This window comes from Apteryx mantelli, chromosome 7, assembly GCF_036417845.1.
Source record: "Apteryx mantelli isolate bAptMan1 chromosome 7, bAptMan1.hap1, whole genome shotgun sequence".
NCBI lineage: Eukaryota > Metazoa > Chordata > Aves > Apterygiformes > Apterygidae > Apteryx > Apteryx mantelli.
In genome coordinates this window covers 16,545,349-16,565,898 of record NC_089984.1, presented here as the reverse complement: position 1 = coordinate 16,565,898, position 20,550 = coordinate 16,545,349, and the positions used below count along the sequence as shown (strand labels likewise).

Genomic DNA, 20,550 nt, shown 5'->3' with positions numbered 1-20,550 from the left:
CCAGACCTGTACAGCACCACATCGAATGCCCACAAGTACACTCCTATCAAAAGCTATGGTGAAACCTGCAAAATTGCACCATATAGAGTTTCAGAATTCTAAGAGAGTGTATAGCTGACCCCTCATCCTATCACTGAATAAGAATACTGATACTTCGCTCAGTTCACTGGAAAAAAGTTGTGTTTATTTGGAAGCCATCACCAATCTTTCAAAAGACTACTGTTATATGTAGCAACTGTCAGAAATTACTATTTTCAGAGTCCATTTAAGATTTTGCAAAGTGTGTGATCTCCTGTAATTTCAGAGCTCTCTGAAATATCATCTTTCACTTAAAAAGAAAAATACATTTCAAGAGGTTTGTGTTTGTTTTGTTTTTTTTTTAAATTAATATCTCTGAACCACAAACCAGCAAGTTAAAATCTTTCCATTATCTTTGTAAAGGTGACAGATTCTCATCATTGCCATCTTAGCCAGCCTTTGGTATCTGGAGAAAGCACAGCTGCAGATCCCTTGAATTTTGAGGACATTTGAGATCCCTTGTGCTCTTCGCAGTCATAAGGCACAAGAAAAATCAAATTACTGCTTCAGGCATGAGAGCCACTGCAATCTGCTAGCCAGCTAGCTGCCTGTTGAACCAGCTCTGTTGCCGAAGAGTCGCTATATCTGACCACAGGGAGGGACAGCTCCAGGGCAGTGTGATCAGGCAGACCAAGCTGTGAACTAAGAACAAAGGACTAAACTCTGCTTGACACTGATTTCTTCCACATCCTGTATAAAGCCACAAAAGCAAATCTATCCAAACACAAGCAGCTACAGCAATTACCTGCTACTCTCATTGACTTGAATATGTGTTCTCAAGCTACTTTTACAGGATCTGATTCAAAGATCACTGCCAGCAATGTAGACTCCCATTGTTGGCCTAAGTAATATGGATCATGCTCATATTATTTCATTCACAGGTCTAAAAATACTATGCAAAGTGAGGGTAATATAATTTCCTATTACATTTGTATCTGTGGTAGTATGTATATATTTCTATGAGCATGCATATGTGTGTTCCTCTAAGAGTATAATGTAAAATTGGGAAATATATTAAGTAACAGTTTTATATCTCCCAGGGGCTGCACTAAATAGTTGTAGTGCATCAGGGCTCTGACAGCATAACTGTGATATTTTGTTTCACAGTGTCTCCTGATGTGAGAGTTCCTTGCCTGTGTAGAAATTTACACGAATTGTCAGCAAGATTTTTTCTGAGATCTTGGCACTGATGCAGGGATCGGAATGGTCTCCTTGTCCAGCATGCAGAACAACATAGCTGGAGCCATGGCTTTTGGGAGTGACTAGCCCTGCACATAGTGTTACAAAAGGACTCACAAGCCCTTGGATAAGATTAGGACAGAGAGACAAGTAGATGGAGCTGGTGCTTGGCAGAAATACCAGGCACAGCAGTTTGACTAGAAATTTTGAATACAGAGATGCTTTGCTGGAGCTCTGAGCTTGCACTCTACCAGTACGAACTTTGTTGCTGCCTTTGCCTTGAATCCATTACTGCCTAAAACAACAAGAGGAAGGACATATGTAATAAACACTGTCTAGGATCTGTGTCCACATATTTCTTTTCCAGTGGGGATTTAGAACCATGCAAATGGTTCAATCGCTTACCAGCTTCTCAAAACTAGAACTAGGTGTTTTATCCACAAATGTCCACATACACTTTACCTAACACAACACATATACTTACCTAATATATACTTACCTAACACAACACACCCAAATATCAGGCACTTTGTGCATATTGTATCTATATGATAGTGTCATATAATATGGATTCCAGGTCTGCATTTTGGGTGGCAACATCATGGAAGAGTTGCAATGTCAATAACATTTTTATATGGTAAAACAGCAACATTCATTTTGTATAGGCCATATGTAATACAAAAGAACCCAACGTTCATACTTTGTAGGTTTTAAAAATACAGGGTGCAGTGATAACAATGGGTTAAAAGAGAGAGTATAACTTTTTTTAGAAAGGTCATGTATGAATTCCTACATCTGCTAGATAAATAAATGTCATAAAGAATCATATATCATAACTACTACTTGCCCAGAGTTCATCATTATTTGTCTTGGCCCAGGGAGGGAAACCTGTAGTTATAATGCAAATGTAAGATGTAGACTGGCACAGCACCTTGAAGTACACAAAGCACACAAAGTTTTGACAAATCTTTATGTGTGTATGTTTATATGTCATGCACCTAACCATCTGTAAACAATGAGATAATAAAAATACTCTTATTACTTGTTATTTAAAAAGAAAAAAATCATATATGTGATGGCATTGTCAATGACAATTTAAGAGAGAGTATTAAGTTTAAGAGCACTGATTTTGATCTTAATCCTCTAATCATTCTTCAGTTCATTCAAGTCAATGAGAGTTTTGCATGTGAAATAACACTAGAGACATGAGAAGAGAAAGATGGTAACACCTAAACTACTGAAACTCAAAAATTAGTTCAGAGAAAATGCAGATATGCTATAAAGATGATACTAAAGGCAAAAGGTGCTGTGTTTTTATATGCATAATAATTACAACATGAAGAAACCTGGGGTACAGTTTCTGCAAATGTATGCAAGTCTGAAGTGATGAGCTCTAGTCATAACATTGCTATCATTTGTGGTAGTTTCTAAAACAGAAACCACACTGACTACCACTACAGAGCACACAAACTATTTAAAGACTAATTAATTCCTACACTCTAAAAAATAGAAGCTTGCAAAATCCCCTTTCAGTTTCCAAACAGACCATTTTGGATAGAACATCAAACAAACTGCAGATACTTGAAGTATTGCAATACTAAAGCTCGTATTTTTTATTTTTAATTTGACTTTCTAAAATATGATGCTCACTTAAGGTATAAATCTAAATAGATTCATATCATTTCATCAGTATGGTATGCCATCAACTTCTACAGCAACAGGAAAAGAACGTATGCCTTTATAGTGTTTATAACAAGCAGAATAAGGGAGAATAAAAAGTCTCACAGTTATTATGCAATTTCTTTGTTATGTAGGAAAAATTGCATAAAATTGCATAAATTGCACTATTTCAAAATCTGTTTCTTATTAGGCAATTACATAAAATGAAAAAAAAATACTGTATTATTTACTGATACACATTTTGTCCAAATCAGATTAGATTATTTATTTTCTCTATCCAAATTTAAATACTTCAAAAATACTAAGCTACATCTCTTTTTTCAATGTTCTTTTTGTAAAAGAACTTTCATTTTTGACAGCACTAGAAGAATTAAATATCAAAACCTAAACTTTTATATAGCGTATATAATATTCAAATTAAGAAATCAGTTATGGCCAGAAGGACCGGTAATGATACAGGTCTTTGTAACAAACACCTGACCCGGCAGTTGGAACTCTCTTCTGCTGCACGTGCTTTCCAAGCTATGAAGGTAATTCATGCACACAGAATCATCCCCTGCATATCTGATCCCAAATTTAGAGTAAATAAGGGAAGTGCTTATGTTTCTGTGAAAGCTTAAGTGTGCCTTTATTCAAGAAAACACTTAAATGCTGGCTAGATCTAACAGGACAATAAAACACTTTGACTACCACTTGCTTGTGTTAGAAATCATCACTAAAGCGTAACTAATTTCAAACCACCTCCTCCTTATATATGATATGAAAATAAACTTTGACCCACAGGAACAGGTATGCATGCATACAGTAAAAAGCACAAGTGAGATCTAATCTGGGATGCCCTATATACTTGTTGTCATGCATGTTCAAGAAGATGAAAAGCACATGAGAATGAACAGGAAAACTGAGAGTCTACCTTTCACGAGGAGACTAAGAAAACCTGACTCAATTAGTCCTACAGAATGAACGCTGAGAGAGGATATGATTGCACTCTATAAATACATCCTGAGATAAACACCATGGAGGGAGATGAGCTATTCCAGTGAAGGACAATGTTGGCATGAGAACAAATGGATATAAAGTAGCCATGAGTTACATTTATCCTGGAAATTGGAATATTTCTAATTATCAGGGGACTTAAGTTCTGGAAAGAGCTTTCCATAACAGCAGCAAAGGCAAAATACTGAAATGCTTTTCAACTAGAACTTCATCAGTTCATGAAAGGGACTGTCTGATATAGCCGCCTGTAACTGTAGAGGACTGGGTGCAGTGAACAAGCAGATGCCTTCCAGTCCTGTATTTCTTTGCAGATTAGTTAACGAGCTTATAAGCCAGCCATAAAGTATGCTCTGTAGGTATACTATTTTTATTTCCTGGTTCTCAAGGAAACTGAAGACTTTACTGGTGAAATCATAACTTGTGTGTAAAAATTACATAGGATGTGCGATGTGGAAGTAAATTAATCTTCCTTTGTGAACTGTAGGGTTTTTTTTTAGATTTTTAGATTTTCTAATTTTCATTAATTGTTCTTTAATGTCCAGTGCCTTAAACTGTAAAAGTACCTGCGAAATAAAGCATATCTGCTTCAGCACTGTTGATGCATTCCCTTGGGACCATCTGTGCAAGCTACATCTCAGTATGTATTGATCATTTGGGGACCTGTTGCATTCATTTGATTTTTACACAGCATTGCACTGTCATCTTACACATTTCAGCACTGTATTTCACTGTGAAGCATATTTAGTGGTTGTAGTTCTAATCCCCTTGTTAAGTAATGTATGCTATTACATAGTCCTATCTTTATGTTTTGCTCTAACATGCTAAACAAAGTGCATCAAAAACCGAAGTATGCAAACCAGTGAATTTTTATTCTTCTAGTAAGGAGAACTTTGTATTTTTTTCCAAACGGAAAACTGATTTATTCAATATAATGAAAAGTAAAAATATTTTCAAGTGCCACACTCAAGTCTGCAAAATATACTTATGTTCCACAGCTTCCATTAAAAATAATAAAAGATATACAGCTAAACTCCATGAAGAAAAAAGCTTAGTCGATGCTTAACAGCAGTAGGAGTGCACTCAGTTAAAACTCATCTGACGTTAGACTTGATTTCATGCTGATCTTGCTCAGCTGGCAAATTCTCTGCTGCCTGTGTTTTGGTTTTTATATGTCTGACATCCTCAACTGTCACAAACTCTAGTTAATTCTATGCAGATTTTTTTTGCTGAAAATCACACATTAAGAGGGTAGGAGGTTAAAATGATACTGAAGTAGTGTGCACATTTGTATTTCTAGAATACTAGTGGCACTTTCTTTTCCCTGGGACTCTATACAGAATACAGTTGGAGCTGCAAAAGTTTAAGCCAGCAGCACAACTGCATCCTGCTGAAACTTGAGAGGATGGAGAAACCTTGCACATTGTGCCTTGGAACTTCAGAAAAAAAATTGCAAATTGGTAAGTGGTGTTAGTGCACACTGTTTTATACCTCTTTTCTAAGGAAACAAATATTGCCAGCTTTGCCGCTACAAAAAAAGTTCTAGGAGTCCAAGATGATCGCATCTTGACAAATATAGCAAACCTCTTCTATGAGACAAGGGACATTTTGCTTCAGATATGCTTGCAGCTTGTCTTATTGCAACACTAATTCAAAGCTCTCGTCCAGTGTAGCAATTTATTCTCCCTTAGCATATGTAACTTGTTATATTTTTTATCAAGGGCCATTGCCAAAACTGACTATACAGTGTGCTGCTTGAAAATGTATTCTACACAATCTCTGTGATGGAAAATTACATAGTAGCCATTTTTAGTTTCCAAAATTTACTTATTCATGTGCCTGGATGAATATTTTCTGTAATGCTTAATAGGTGAATGAAATAGCAGATTTTTTATGTCAGCATTGTGATAAAGAACAGATTACAAGAATGCATGGCTAGCTTGGCACTTTGTCAAGATATTTCTTCAGTGCTACTCTAAAGAAATATTTGAGCCAAATTTTATGTTACTAAATCAAGATCTTCATGAAGATTTTTCCAGAATACTATATATTCCTTACCTGTGGGCAGTCTTTGATGTAGTGTCCCTTGTTAAAGCAGAGATGGCACAGGTAATTAGGAGGTGGCCTCTTGCTGGGTTTTCTGGCTTCTGAAGAAAGGGATAGGTCAGAAAAATGCTCAGTGAGGGAGCTTAACCCATCCACTATGTTATTAAGAGAGCCATAAGGAGATGCACTCTTATACAGACTGCTGCTCAGAGCCTGCAAAAGAAAAGAAAAAAGGTTAAATGAAACATAGTACTGTATAAAGATTGTTCTGAGACTGATCTGAGTAGAGAACAGATAAAAATAGCAGGAACAACTTAGGAATCTTTTCATTAAGATCACAGCTGCATATTTTGGGAGAGCAATATACAGGTCATTAATATAGAGGCTTCTTGAAGGCAGTGTGATGGAGCTGGTCATCCCATTGCTGGGGTAACTACTGAGCTTACTACAGTTCATTTAGCCCAGCCCTCCACTAAGCAACAATTGCTTTCTTCTGTTTGCTCATACCACAGTCATGGTGTGGTTAGAACGTGCAGGCAAAAAGCTGAAAGACCAAGCCACAAAAAGGAACATTTTTGTGTCCAAAGCTATTTTAAAGAACAATACTGAAGTCAGGGAAAGGAAAAGAACACCAAGAAAAATGTAAAGTAATTTTTAATTTCCAATCTGGTTAGTGAGACAGTCAACATAGAGTTCAAACAGTAACAAGAAACATTCAGATCTACATCTGTCTTGGATTTTCTAGGGGGAAACCTGCTGTGATTTAAACGTTTCCTGATAAATGGTAAATACGTAGTTTTACCTCACCGCTATAGGATCTTCACTCCCTCAAACTGCAAATCAAAATCAGTAGCGCCTAATTTGCCATTCTGAAGTTTTAGAACAGCAGGAAACCCATAATCACCTACATAGCTAATCATCTTAATGGAGATAACAAGTAGTCATTCTCTTTAATGTCTTTAGGCTGAACAGAAACAGTGCAGCAGGATTTTAAAAAGTAAATAGCATCTTTCTTTCCTTCTTTTAACATGGTAATGAATTGCTGTAGAAATGAATCCAGCCATAGACAGTTCTTTCCACCCTCAAATGATGGGACACATTTCACCAGGAACTGTTTCTATGTTAGGTTTGATTCACCTCTGACAATAATGCTATACTCATGTAAGTCCACCGACATCAGAGAGTTACTGCTCATTTACAGGAAAGTGAGGTTAGAAGAGGTCTAATCTGTGCCTATATGGAGAACTTGTTTTTCAATGCTATTAAATCCAAATATTTCATTGGGATCTTTATATAAGTTATACAGATATACTGAAGATAGGTATAGAAATTGATTTAGAGAGTTTGTGAAATAAATTTGAAATGGAATTATGTTTACCTCAGAGATCTCAAATATGCAGGATGTCTGTACAGTGAATGTGTTTTTGGGTAACAGTCACATACAGAAAGTATCATATGACAGCCCTAGGCACAACTGCCTGGATGATTCCTAACTGTTGCTGAATCCTATCCTGATGTGGATGGTATAAACTTTAAATAAAAATTTAGTCTAAGTGGCAGGCCACTGCCATACAGATAATACTCCTCACTCACCCACACTACAGTTAAACACAACATGTTGAGCTCCACTGATCCCCCTTACAAAGCTGAGGCTGGTACACGACACTAGGATCAATTCTAAGGGCCACAGAGTGGTAGCCAGGAGTCCCAAACCCTAGTCTGACTTTCCTGCTGACCTGCTGTCTGACCCAAAAAAGTCATTACAAGTCTCTCCATCCCCTTTGGGAAACAGAATAGATCATGTTCTCCATTTACAAGATGCTGAGCAGAGTGAGTGTGACCTCAGTCGGAACTTCACATGCATTCTGCCACTGAAATTCCCATCATTATACTCCAGCATAGTGCAGATACAGATCTGTGCTGGTTCAGGATGTTATAGCTGCTGAGAGGAGAACCAATCTCTTTGTTTCAGGTGTTAACTCCCTACATCTTAAAAGTAAAAGCTATTGCAAAAACTGACTAAAAGGTTTTATCTGCTTTAGCCATCAAGTCACTGAAGATACCTCCAACAGTCACAGGAATTTATTTTCTAGGATTTATTGGTTGCTATTGGAATGAGAAATTCTTGGCACCAGATTGTTAAAAGGAAGGGGAAGTGCTATAGATGCCAAAATAGTATTAATTAAGGGTCTTCAAGAAGTTCTTCTCTCCCTATGAGCCACTCTCTCTTATATATACTTGCAATAATACAAAATTTTGCTTTTTAAGAGCATCTTTTGTGAGGAGATTCTTAAAGTACTTCACATGCATTAAACCCTTCAGTAACATTGCAAATTCCCTATTATTACCCCATTTTAACAGAACATGTGAAATCCAAATTCTTAACCATTTGCAGAAATCTGCAACATTCCCTGGGGATGTAGAATATGCAACTCCCCACCATAGCCTGCAAGCCATTTCTGTCCACATGCCCAACCCATTGACCAGTCAGAGGAAAACAAAACAAAACAAATATCTGTCTGTTGTCTGCTGTGGGCTTTGCATTGGACTTATGGTTTGCAGTGGTGACCATTTTCCTCTTAATATCCTTTAGACTGAGCTATTACCTTCTTATAAGGGAGCAATTAGGCACCATGACTGGATATTACATAATTCACTCCTACAGCGACCCTTCTTGGCATGTTCCAGGTCAACAGGGAAATTTAAGGGCTGTAAAGACCACAGTTTGGCCACTCTCTCAGCAAAACTTCTTCACAAACTTTTGTTTGTTTGAAGCATGGCAACCAAAAGTCTTATCACAAGCAGGATCCCAGCAGATTATATGCTGTACTAACACAAAATCATAGTCTTGGCTGCCAGCAAAGGCTATACAGCCTAAGCATAAGACATGGGTCTGAAAGTGGTCCCCTGGTTCAACTGGCAGGGCAGGTAAGTGTGCCAAAGTTGGACACACCAAAACAGCAAGTATATGCCACCATGAAACACTTTCCTATAATCAGCTTAAAGTCCAACATTAAAAGAGGAAAAATCACAAGTATAACATCCCAGAAGGAGAAAGTAGAAGAGAACATGGATGTTACATGTCTATTAACACAGATGCTTCAAAGAACAATGAACTTATTAAGGAAAAGTCCCAGACAATTCCAAGATGTAGCCCATTCCTCCCTGCATAGAGTCAGGCAAACTGCTTCAGCAGTTCCTGCCAATCTGACCTGAAAAATGATCTTAAATCAGTTTAACTCTGAGTCAATGTGAAAAACACATTAATCTGGCACTTGAAAGATACTATTAAGAGCACCAGTGCAAACTGTGTTACATCCTGTCTCTAGCAGTGGAAATCTCCAATTCTTTAGAGAGAGGTGAGGAAAAAAGCCGTTCCAAAAAGCCAAGTTATGTAATAGAAGTGGTGGTAGTAAAATTCTTCCTGGCCCCTGGAATCAACTGGCAAAAGCCCAGGAAGAGGCAATGAATATGGTGAAAGCAAGTGGTGGTTTAGTCACTTTTCATCTCCCCATGCCTTGCAGAAGACAAGGAATGAATGAATATTGCCAAGACACATAAAACAGTATTGTTTGACTGGGGCACTTGTTTGAGCAGACCAGCAACTTAACCTTTGTTGAATTTTTGCACAGCTGTAAAGGGGAGTTTTAAGGAGGGTTTTGAACAAAAACTCTGAATCAGCTTCACACTCAAAGGAGATGTCTAAGCAGTGATCACAGTGACAGGGAGAATGTGGATGGTCTTATAAAGATGACAGTAGAAAGGAAAACAAGAAAAGGGAACTGCATTCTGACTCATTCTTCACTTCATTCACTGCAGCTTATTGGTAAACATCTGTGAGATGTCAGGGAGACTGCTCCTCTGAGGAATTTCACCCAAAGGAAAGACTCCACGTTCACAGTGTGCAAACCAACCTATTCCTTTAGAAAGAACGTAACACTCTTCAACCACCACAAAAAATACCTCCCTTTGGTATGCCAGGATCGAAAGAAGTTGGCAGTGAAAGGGTTATTCCTCTCAAGGAGCAGTAAGACCACACTATAGGTCCTAATTACAAGGCTCATAGGGCCAGCTGCAATGATTTCAGGATTTCCTTATCTTGCTTTACTAGTAGGATGGGGGAGCTAGTAGTAAAACTTAGAAACTGGCTTGGTGGGAAGTTTTAGTTAATATGTAAGTTTGTGTTTCTTTTCTCTCTGTGAAATGCATATAGTTGCATGGTAACCAAACTGAAAATCTGTTATGTATTTTTAAAAGGTAACCTCTCTACTCAGTAGGTCTTTAAAATGTACCTGTTGGTAGTGTTGGGAAGCAAGGCTTCCCTTGTTATTTGTTTGCTAAGTGTTTCCAGTTTAAGGGTATGTAATCAGTAAGGTTACAGTATGGTCTTTTGTGAAAGAGGCAGCTATTGTCTTGTATAGCTTCATTACTCTGATTACCAGTCAGGTAACATATGTGAGTGACTTGAGTTCCAGTGTCTAATTCATAGCTAAGAAATTCCTAGTTATGTGAATGATCTGGCAAATGCCCTTGATTCCCTGGCTGGTCCATGCCTTTCAGAGACAGCTTTTGGGATTGACATGCCAAGTGGAGGATAAGGAAACACTGAAACTGAATTGATCTCTTCAGCTTTTTTTTTTTTTTTTTTTTTTTTTTTTTAAGTGATAGGATAATTTTAAAAATAAAGACCAGGCTACTATTAGAAATATGATGATGCAACCAAATACTTTAATAAATGGGTGATAAGTCTTCCTTTCCAAAACCAGTGGGAACTGGCATTGCTATTGCTTTAGCACTAAAGGTATTTTTAATAGAGAGAAGAAAGCACAGATAGCATAATAGCATCTCTATTATGTCAACATTTAAATCTGCCCAAAGGTGATGGGCAGCATTACCTGTTTTCCAGGACTCTGGTTTAAAACTGCTATTAATAGCAGTGATAACATCCTGCTTATGTGGGAATGGCACGTTGTTATTAAGATTTATAGGAGTTGAGAAGCAAATCTTTTAGGCATGGGACTGGAAACAGAGGATTGCCTAGTTAATTCTGTCTCTGAATTAAGTTCAGTTAGTGTCCGCTACACCCTTAAAGTAATGGTCGGGGTTCCACTAGTTACTTGAAGCTGGAATGATCTGTGCTGTTTGAAGTGGTTGCTGATAGGCTGTGTGGGAGCAGTGCATTTGTTTGGTATTCCTGGGGTTCTTTGGTTTATCGTTATCTTAGAAGTAAACTTTGAAGACATTCCCCACTCCCCTCCCCCCCCCTCCAAAAAAGAAACTACATATTGGTACCCACAAACAGTATCTCACCAGTTAAAACTGAGGTGAAAAAGAACTTTCCAGGATTTCCAGTCTGTCTTGTACAATTCAACATTGTAATACTATGTATCAAGAAGAAAGAAAACAGCAGATTCAGTTGATATCATGCAGGATAGTTCTCAGAGACCAAGTCTTTTTCCAGTTTCTGCTTTTCTGAAGCCTTGCTGAAAGAGGTTAAAGACTGCATGGACTGAGTTAACTACATTTCTTGCCTCAGGATTGAGTCAAAAGAACAAAGAGGATGCTTTCGCAGTTACTACCTCTATAGTATCTGTCTGCAGAAGTCATCTCATGCTGAAGTACTCATCATGAAGTATACTTCAGGAGGATAAAATTCAAGAACAACCCTTAATGAGAAGAACTATTCATAGACTTCTTAGAAGACTGATCATATATCTTAAAAGGATTCCATTCTTTGCTTATGTATAATGTTAATCTTAGACTTCCCAACCTACTCTGATTCATTTACAAGGATACAGCACTTAATGGGTCTAGCAAATGTAAGAGAACATTTAGCTGTTCTGATTTTTATAATAGGTGACCCAGTGCCAAAGACAGAATGTAAATTGTTTAGATCTCTTATTCCAAATACATTATTGTTGTCAACAATGATACTAATAAGTATTTTTCTAAAATAACTTCAAAATATCCACAGAAGTGGCTTAAATTTGGAAACTTCTGGCTTTCAATGAATGTCCTTAGTTGAATAAAATGAAATGAAACAGGAGGTTGGCAACCATGCTGTTTGTTTACACAACTCATGGAATGATGAACAACAAATGCAGCTAAGCTAAAAAAAAGTACTTATTTTCTTTGATCAGATCCCAGTACCAAGTTTTTTTGTAGTAGTATTGAGTTAAAAGATATCTATTAACAGTAATGTTCCCCTCTTCCCCCAGCCAAATGTGAAAAGGTCCTAGACTACTGGCAATAGGGATTTCTTTTTTGTAAATCCTCTCTAAAGAATGAGTTTGCTTTCTACCCCTTTTTTCTAATAGCTCTCAAATCTGGCCTAGAGAGTCACTTCTAGAGATGTTTCAGTTTAGCCTTTATGCTTAATCAATGCTGGACTCAGATGAGACTGTTAACAAGAGGATCAATTAGTGTCAGTGGGATGGTGGCTTTTGTCATATGGACAGTTGTTTACGGGCAACTGCACTTGGACTACTAAACAACTTTGCCTATTTTTCATATTGTAAGTAAACCCAGTGTGATGAAAATCTCTTTTGTAATTGACATTGCTAAATGATCATCAGAGCTGTCCTGACAGCCAAGGTAGCAGGGACAGAAGATGACCTTTGAAAATGAATGAACTAGGGGAAAGGGGACTCCGAGTAAGTTATATTGCAGCAGTAGAGATAAAGTTGCTATGAAGCAATGGTTTGGCTGTGCAAAGGGAACTGAAAACTGGACACCAGACTATGGAAGCTCCACTGCACTGCTGCCAGGATAAAGTCCTGTCTTCAGGCTGGGAATGTTAACCTCACCGAAAACCCTGGTACCTTCATTTGGCAGCCAAGAAGTATCACTACCGTCTCAGTAGCACAGGCAGAAACACCTCTTTTTTTACCTGGTGTCAGAGCCTGAGTGTGCAGTGCTGGAGGAAGAGGGGTGAGAGGTACCTGACTCTTAATTTCATTCTTGAGGAGATAAAAGTGAGTAATGAAGATCCTCCAAACCTGGGTAGACTTAACTATGTCCATACTGGGCCAATGAGCATGAAGAAAATACAACTTTTTGCCTTATCTGAAGTCAACTGCTCTTTAACCCCAAATTTAATAACTAAAACTGGACAGAAGTGGCCATAAAATTCTCTCATAGTGTTGGATTCTGTGCATAGTATCCCTTGTCACAGATGTCTGTTTCTTAATTGTTCCTGTTAGTTAAAGATTTAACATTAAAGTCAGCAAAGGTGACTACTCCAGGTTAGCAGGATAATTCCCATTGGATGTGGTATCATTATTGTGACTCTTCCACTTGAAATCCAGTGGACTAACATTTAAAAAAGAAAAGGAAAGAACATCCACTACTAGAAAAACCTTCCCCATTTACAGCTGTTTACAAGCATCCCCAAAGCTTTGGAAAAGAATCTGCTCAAGCTGTAAGTTAGTATGACTTGTGCTGGTGGTTCTCTCCATGTTTGATTTAATTGCATATACTGAAGTGAGGTCCTGTAGCACTTCAATATTGCTATAATATAGTCCAGCCATCAGTTCTTCCACTACATGAAGCAGGTTGTAATTGGAAAGCAATGAGCAAAGAATTTTTGATGAGTTACTTTTGCTTTAGTATGTTGCCAACAAAATAAAGCAAACAAAAATAATGCACAGTCTTAACTTCCAGAGTTAGGTTTACGTTAGCAGGCATCCTGGCTATTTGAAGTTTGCTAGATAAAGGAGTTGGGTTCCCCTGTCAGCAGTGTGAAGAAGTAAGTTTTTCATATTCTGTAAGTTATAAACATTCTCAAGTCTGTGATGTGCATATGATGGTAACCACACTACCCATGCTAATTATTAGCCCTGTACTGAAATATCAAAAGATGTTGAAGTTGTTTATCGGCTTGGATTCTCATGCAGATAAGAACTGAGTGCATGGCTGTGCCACATCATGAATGAAATGGCAAGATAGACAAGTCATTGCCCTCACCCAGTTTCCACTACTATTTTCATGTCAAGGCAGTGAAGGGGCACGGCAGAGGGAATCAGAAACTATCAAAACAGTGATTCAGTGTCTTGTACATGCTATTATACAAAATTTACCCCCAGGACCTGCATCCTCTTTCTTGATAGTCCCCTGGCACTTGTTTCTAACATGGGGTTTATCTGTGGGGCCATGCTACATGTATGAAACAGAATAGTTGTACCTGAAGATAACCACGTTTGGAGCACAGCATTTCAAATCTGTGACCTTTTTGTATTCCATTTCTTTATAAATGGACAAAACAATTCTTTTCTTTTTCCCAAGAAAACTTCCAATGCAGAATCAATGTTTATGGCCAACTCAAAAGTCTTCTGAAAATAGAGGGATTAAATGAAAATGCTGACGTAAATCAGTTGTATTAGTTTGAATGAGCTAGAAATAGAGAACTTCAGTGACCAAAGCCAAACTGAAAAACCTCAAAATCTGCTCCTGTATGGTGTATATCTGTTTTAACTCTTCTGATAAATTATAGATACTTTTACAGAAAACAATTAGTTTAAAAGATTACTTGGTGAAATTTTACCATTGCACAAGCACAGGCAAAGCTCATCAATCAGTGAGGGAAACTCTTGCCTGGAGAAAAAAAAAAAAGACATGGATTTCTGTTTTCTTCTGAAGTCAATGTTTAAGCTGATTGTCAAAAAAACTTGTTCGTTAGGCTGACTTCAAAAAACCATGAATTACTTAAGTGCCTCACTTAAAAATGCAGGTAAATATAGATTCATTCATACATTCTTGGCTAGTTAGATTAGCCAAGTATACCTTGATTCATTCTTCTCAATGGGGTTTTAGATAAATATGTGCTTACCTGAATGCCTACTCCTAAGTATTTTCAGATAAAAGACACTGCAACTCTCCATTCAAAGAAAAGGCATCTTAAGGAGACTTTATGAATGTGGAGTGACTTGTCTGTAGCTGTGAAGCAAGTCAGTAGCAGGGCAATGAACCTTCTATTCTGTTGAATAGATCTATCTAATCTACCAATTCTAGATCTATCAACTTGACTGGCTGTGGCTTTTCAGATTGTAATTTGCTTATCATCACTGAGGCGCTGTGGAGCAGTGAGTGGGTGCAGCAGTTCTCTGTATGATTTATGTACATACAATTCATGGAAAGGTGCAGGAACAATGCTTGCTACCACCTGACCTCACTTCAAATCTGCTGATCTTTAAAATTTTGATCAAAAGTTTTCAAAGCAAACTTCAGTGTTTCAGTGGGAGCACTTATTTTACACAATGTACAAGGATTTCACAAAAAAAGCCTTTAGTGGTGGATGAAGAAAGAAGGTGGGAAAGGAGGGGATAGAGATTTCATCTGGTCAAAGGTGTGCAGTGTTGGAGGAACTTTCTAAATCTTATACCAAGCTCTGCAGGGATCCTTTTCATCTGCTGAATGCTAAACAACTGCCCACTTATGCTAAAGAGAAGCTCTAACACATGAGCACTATATTAGGGACAAGGGAGACCATTCACATTGCAAATTACTTTAACACATCCCCACAGGAGCTTTCATTTCTCTGTCCCTGGACTGCCTGCAGCTGAATCTCCCCAGAGCTGCAGACCACTAACCTCCCTGACCTTCTTAAGAAAGAGCTCAGGTTGGGGGGTGGGGAAGACCTCTACTAGACAGCTTAATCCAAGTCCCTCCTAATGTTGTTGAAAAACAAACATCATGTTTTGTGGGTGTCAAGTCAAGGTGCTTGAATAGATAGGAGATAGATAGCAGGTTATGAAGTTTATATAACATAAGGTGAGGGGAGAAATGAATGGACATATTTTGACCCCTGCACTTTAATACCCACAGCCACATTCTGTTAACGTCTCTGTTTCCTGCAGGAAATCTTGTCTCAATCTGACCTACAGTTTGAAAAACAAGAGTCAGGTTTCCTTTCATTTGGTAGGTCTTTTGACACTCCAAACATAAGAAAAATAACACCCGGAAATAGATATGTGCCTGTTTAAGACACACTTAAAAAAGCATTTACCTCCTGTGCAGCTCTCTTATGATAAAAGGTTTTGCTAAGAAATGTTCATTTTGGGTTAAACAGAATTTTATGTCTGAGACAGTTTTGTTTATATCATTTACATTCAGTAATACCTTCTTGGCACAGAAACCTCTACAATGGCTGCCAAAGTTTAAAGGAGACAGAGCTAAGGTCACTGTCAGAGGCAGAAACAATATATCATCTGCCCAGAATGGGCCCCTCACAATGTGCTTAGGGCCTCAGTTCCTGCACTCATGTGAAGACAAAAACTTCTATTAAATTGAATATAGTGAAGAAAATAAAATGTTTCCATGTATTAATAGGCTGGAGTTTTATCTTGTGACTCCGTAAGAGTTTTAGATAGGTTTATCTGCATCTATAGCCACCCTCTTAATCAAATAGAATAGCTCCAAAGTGTGATCTAAGCAAGTAAGCCTAATACTTCACAATCTACTTCAGATAAATTAGAAGATAACAATTTAGTAAGGAGTAATCTGCTTTCCAAGTAGACTAAAGAATTTTTTTCAGCTTGGGTCTGTTAGAGGAATTAACCTATTATTCTATTAATTTAAACTGCAATGTATATTGGAGAGAGGTGGATATAAGAACACCCCTATTTCAAGGACCTCTGAAGTTCAAACTCCGCTCTCTTAAAAGCTCTTACTAATTTCCCCTTCTTCAAGATGCAATGACTATAGAATATTTCCTTTGCTTTCCATTAGGAAATGCTTTCCATTAGGATTCCATAAGTACCCACAGCCCTAATGAATACATATATACAGTTGCCTAGCAGGCCGGCTTAGTGTGAAGAAATATAGGTGCCTCCTTCCAAACATTTTGTACTTTCCTTCTACAATCTCAAATGAGTTTAGAAACCCAGGAATCCTAAGTTGGCAAAAGAGACCTCTGAGAGCAAAGTGATCCCTTTGCTGGTTGGATGTTAGCTGGATAAGAGGCAAATACAGATTTCCAGACTCCTGAGCTCGTTCCAGAGTATTGGTCTTGTGTTCATTCAAAAGAGACACTGAATCTTGCTATGTACAGAGAGCAGGTGTGGGTGGTCATTTAATACAGCAGCAACATATTTCCACTTTGGATATGGCAGTGAGAGCCACCAACCTGAAAGAATTTCTGTGGGTCACGAGGGTATTTGCTTATCTTCAAACTAAATCTCTAGAAACAACAAAAAAAGACATGTTTCCTAAGATACAGGTTTTAGAAGACCATGCAACAGTTCTCCTACCAACAGCAGTTTACAGTGGGTAGTAAACTAGTAAGCAAAATGGGTGTACAGCACTTTTTAAAACTCCACTTGTTCAAAGCATTAGATGTGTTAGTATTTGCTTAGAGCAAAGTCCATGCCAAAAAAGTAACAGGCTAGGCTTGTGATGGTAAAATTTGATAATTTATAAGCCACCAAATCTCAAAATAACTGTGCTGGCCTGGGAAAGCTGAATATTTTCTTCAAGTGTAGAAAATACCTCTTTCTCAGCCTTGATAATAAGGGACATAGCAAAAAAACCCACCCCAAACCCAACTCATAAACCTATATTTTTTTCTACTTTCCCCAGGTGAATCTTTCCATAATTTTACATTCTACTAATAGTAGATCACTGATTGTAATGTTTCTGAGAATAAAAATTGACCTCCAGCAGAAAAGAACTGATCTAAGTTGTGACACTTACTTATGAAATACTGTCTATTTGAATTATGCTAGAATTACTGTAAGATTTGAATAGTTTTGCAAAACTTATTCTGTTTCTTTGATCTGTTCAGAAAGTAACTAAGGGAAACTGCAATGAAGCAAAGACTTATATTCTTTCCATTTAATTTAATCATTTCATTGTGGCTTTCTAAAAGGGTGATTCCAGAGAGGGGCAAAATGGGCATCAGGTTGCTGGCAATTTTCCTAGGAAGAGGAAACTGAGGAGAGGTACAAATATTAACTGTTACATTTCACAAAACTATTCAGAAGCTTTAAGGTAATATCTAGTAACGCTTTTTAGGCAATGTCTAAATGTATAAATTTAATTTTGATAACAGAACATATTTGCATTTGCTTCTAAGCAAATACATCTTATTAGCATTGTATTACTGGCTTTGTAATATCTGTACCTGGATCTTTTTGCAACTGTGCTTCACAGTTGTTTTTTATGCTTCTTAAAGTAGCATGAAAATATCCTCTGGTCTTAGATCTAAATATCACTTAAATCAGGTGTCAGACACATTTTATTGCCCACTTAAACTCCAAACTAGAAAACTTTTCTTTGTATTATTTCTCATCTAGTGACTGTCAATGGTGAGATCTTTTCTTTTAAACTTCTGTTACGTAAGGAACAGGACCATTGCTAAAAGTCTGATATCTAGCCCATACAACTCCCAAAATAACCCAAATCAAATTAAAAAAAAAAAATGTGGGAGAAGTTTTCTTGGCTTTTGGATAAGACCATAGTTTAATACACCTATTCATTTCATATATTCCATGAATGAATATCTTGACTGAAGTCAGACTTGCCTGTCTGATGGTTTGTGCAGTTCATTGGAGAAGGACGTTCCTTCTCTGCTCTGAACAACTGAGTCTGTGTCTACAGAGCAAAGGAGGAGGGGATGAAAAACCATTGCCCAACACATGGTTACATCATTCCTTTGTTTGGGTGTCTTGGAATGGAAGACACTGTAAGTGTATAAGATAACCATAACTGAAAACTGTATGTATAAAATAGAATTGTAGTAAGAGTTCAACATGGTTTTGCCTCTGATTACAATTTTCTAAGTATTGCCTGGCAAGCTTTTCAAAACTCTGGTGTATTTGTGAGAAAGAAAGTGAATGCCAGTGCTCTTCTCAATTAGGAGTTTGCATAAATACAAGATCTCAAGTGATTTGTAGGAGTTGGCAGTAATTTTGGACCAATTAGGTCCAATAAGATATAACTGGCCTATTTTCTATTGCTAGCCTTTTTTAACCATTAAAAAGACACCAGTGGTAAAGCAGTAGGCCCATTTCTTTCTTCCAGAAAACCTGAAATAGGTTTAACAATATTTTAGCTTTCTCCCAACTTTTTCAAACATGGTTGAGCCTTTGATGTGATTCTAAGTGGCTATGGAAGACTATGTGGAAAATTCTTTTGGTGTTATGCTGTAAAAGCCCAACTGTAAATAATGTTTGAACTAGTTGAAGTTAGACATAAAGCAGGTGTGCTACAGATCTGCAGCAGTATTTGTTTCAGGTGTGGGGAGGGGAAGGAAGTAACAGAAGAAAGGCCCTGGCAATTGGAGAAATTTCAATACATCATCAGTAAGAGTTTAGCTTTGGGAGATTTCTGCTGTTCTTACTCAGGTAAGTAATCCTGAATAAAAGCAATTCAATTGTTTTTAGTTAGAGTATTTCCTTGAGTAGGAGAACCAAAACTTGGCTCTCGCATATTGTCTTCTGTGATCGAATTCCTCTTAGTTAATCCAGCCTCAGTGTGAGGAATGAGGATATCTACTGTATGTGGTACAGTGCACTTTTTAAAAGGTTTTAATCCTGGAGAGTAAAAAAAACTCTAAAGCAGTGCTTTGGGAATACAAACGGAGTAGTGCAACTTGTTGTTTGATCACTTGAGTTTCCCAGTTCTTAGATAAAATGTAGATCTTATTCTCAGTCTCCAGTTCATATGGCACTTTCATGGATGCTTTTCTTTTTCCAGCAAAAGAGGGTGTTTTTCCAGAGACAGAAGCAGCAAAACAGGAGGACACAGCTGCAGAAATAAGAATAGGGCTAAAAAAGAACGGTTCTAGACTTAAAACCCCTATTAATATTCATCTAAATTTTGCATCTTAAAGCACATGGAATTGGAAAATAGAATAGTTGTTAGCTCAAACAACTGTAATAGGATCTGGGACCTTCTGAGTCCAGAATACTGACTAGGCTGTGGAAGCCATACTTCCCATGCTGAGGTACTATCTTCAAAATGGCTCTAGAGCTTGCTAGGTAGGAGAACAGTTGCGTTGGTACTCCTAAGACCCCCAAAAGTACATTGTCTCCAGATTAACAGATTCAGTCTGTTGGAATCCCTTATGAGGTCTACCACAAGAAATGTATACAAATAATGCGAGTACCAAAGTACATTGTGGTTAGTGCAGATAGGATCAAGTTTTGAAGGCTAGAGTCAGCTTTTCTAGGCATACTAACAGCGAAGACTTACAGGGAACCTCTCAACATTAAACATGCTTCTCTCTTGAATCTTTTTTTACCTACAGCTATTACTGTTAGTAGTAGCAGGTAGGTTTCTTAGAACTGACAATGATTAAAAAAACAAAATTACTTTTTTGGCTTGATTGCTTTATGTGTTTAGCAGCATTGTGCTAGTTTCTTTCTTTCACCTGGGTAGTCAGTTTCCACATTCCTGTGACAAGAAAAAAGGAGGAAGCATATGTTGTTCTTCTTTCTTTTAAATATTATTTGTAGAACCCCAGGAAAACATTCACACCTGGGGAGGAGGCAGAAGGGAGAATATACCTGAACTGATATTTAACTCCTTGAAAAGCAATTTGAAATGTGTTTACTGTCACTTTAAACAGCCACAAAA

At 37.6% G+C, this 20,550-nt stretch overlaps 1 protein-coding gene across 2 annotated transcripts in view; it reads right to left on the bottom strand.

Moving 5' to 3' along the window:
- Positions 1-20,550, bottom strand: part of ZCCHC24 (zinc finger CCHC-type containing 24) — a 133,569-nt gene that overhangs the window by 106,646 nt on the left and 6,373 nt on the right. For both annotated transcript variants that reach the window (XM_067299861.1, XM_013960242.2), the window contains exon 2: positions 5,989-6,189. In XM_067299861.1, the coding sequence (XP_067155962.1) occupies positions 5,989-6,189 (201 nt within the window). The remainder of the gene's footprint in view (positions 1-5,988; positions 6,190-20,550) is intronic.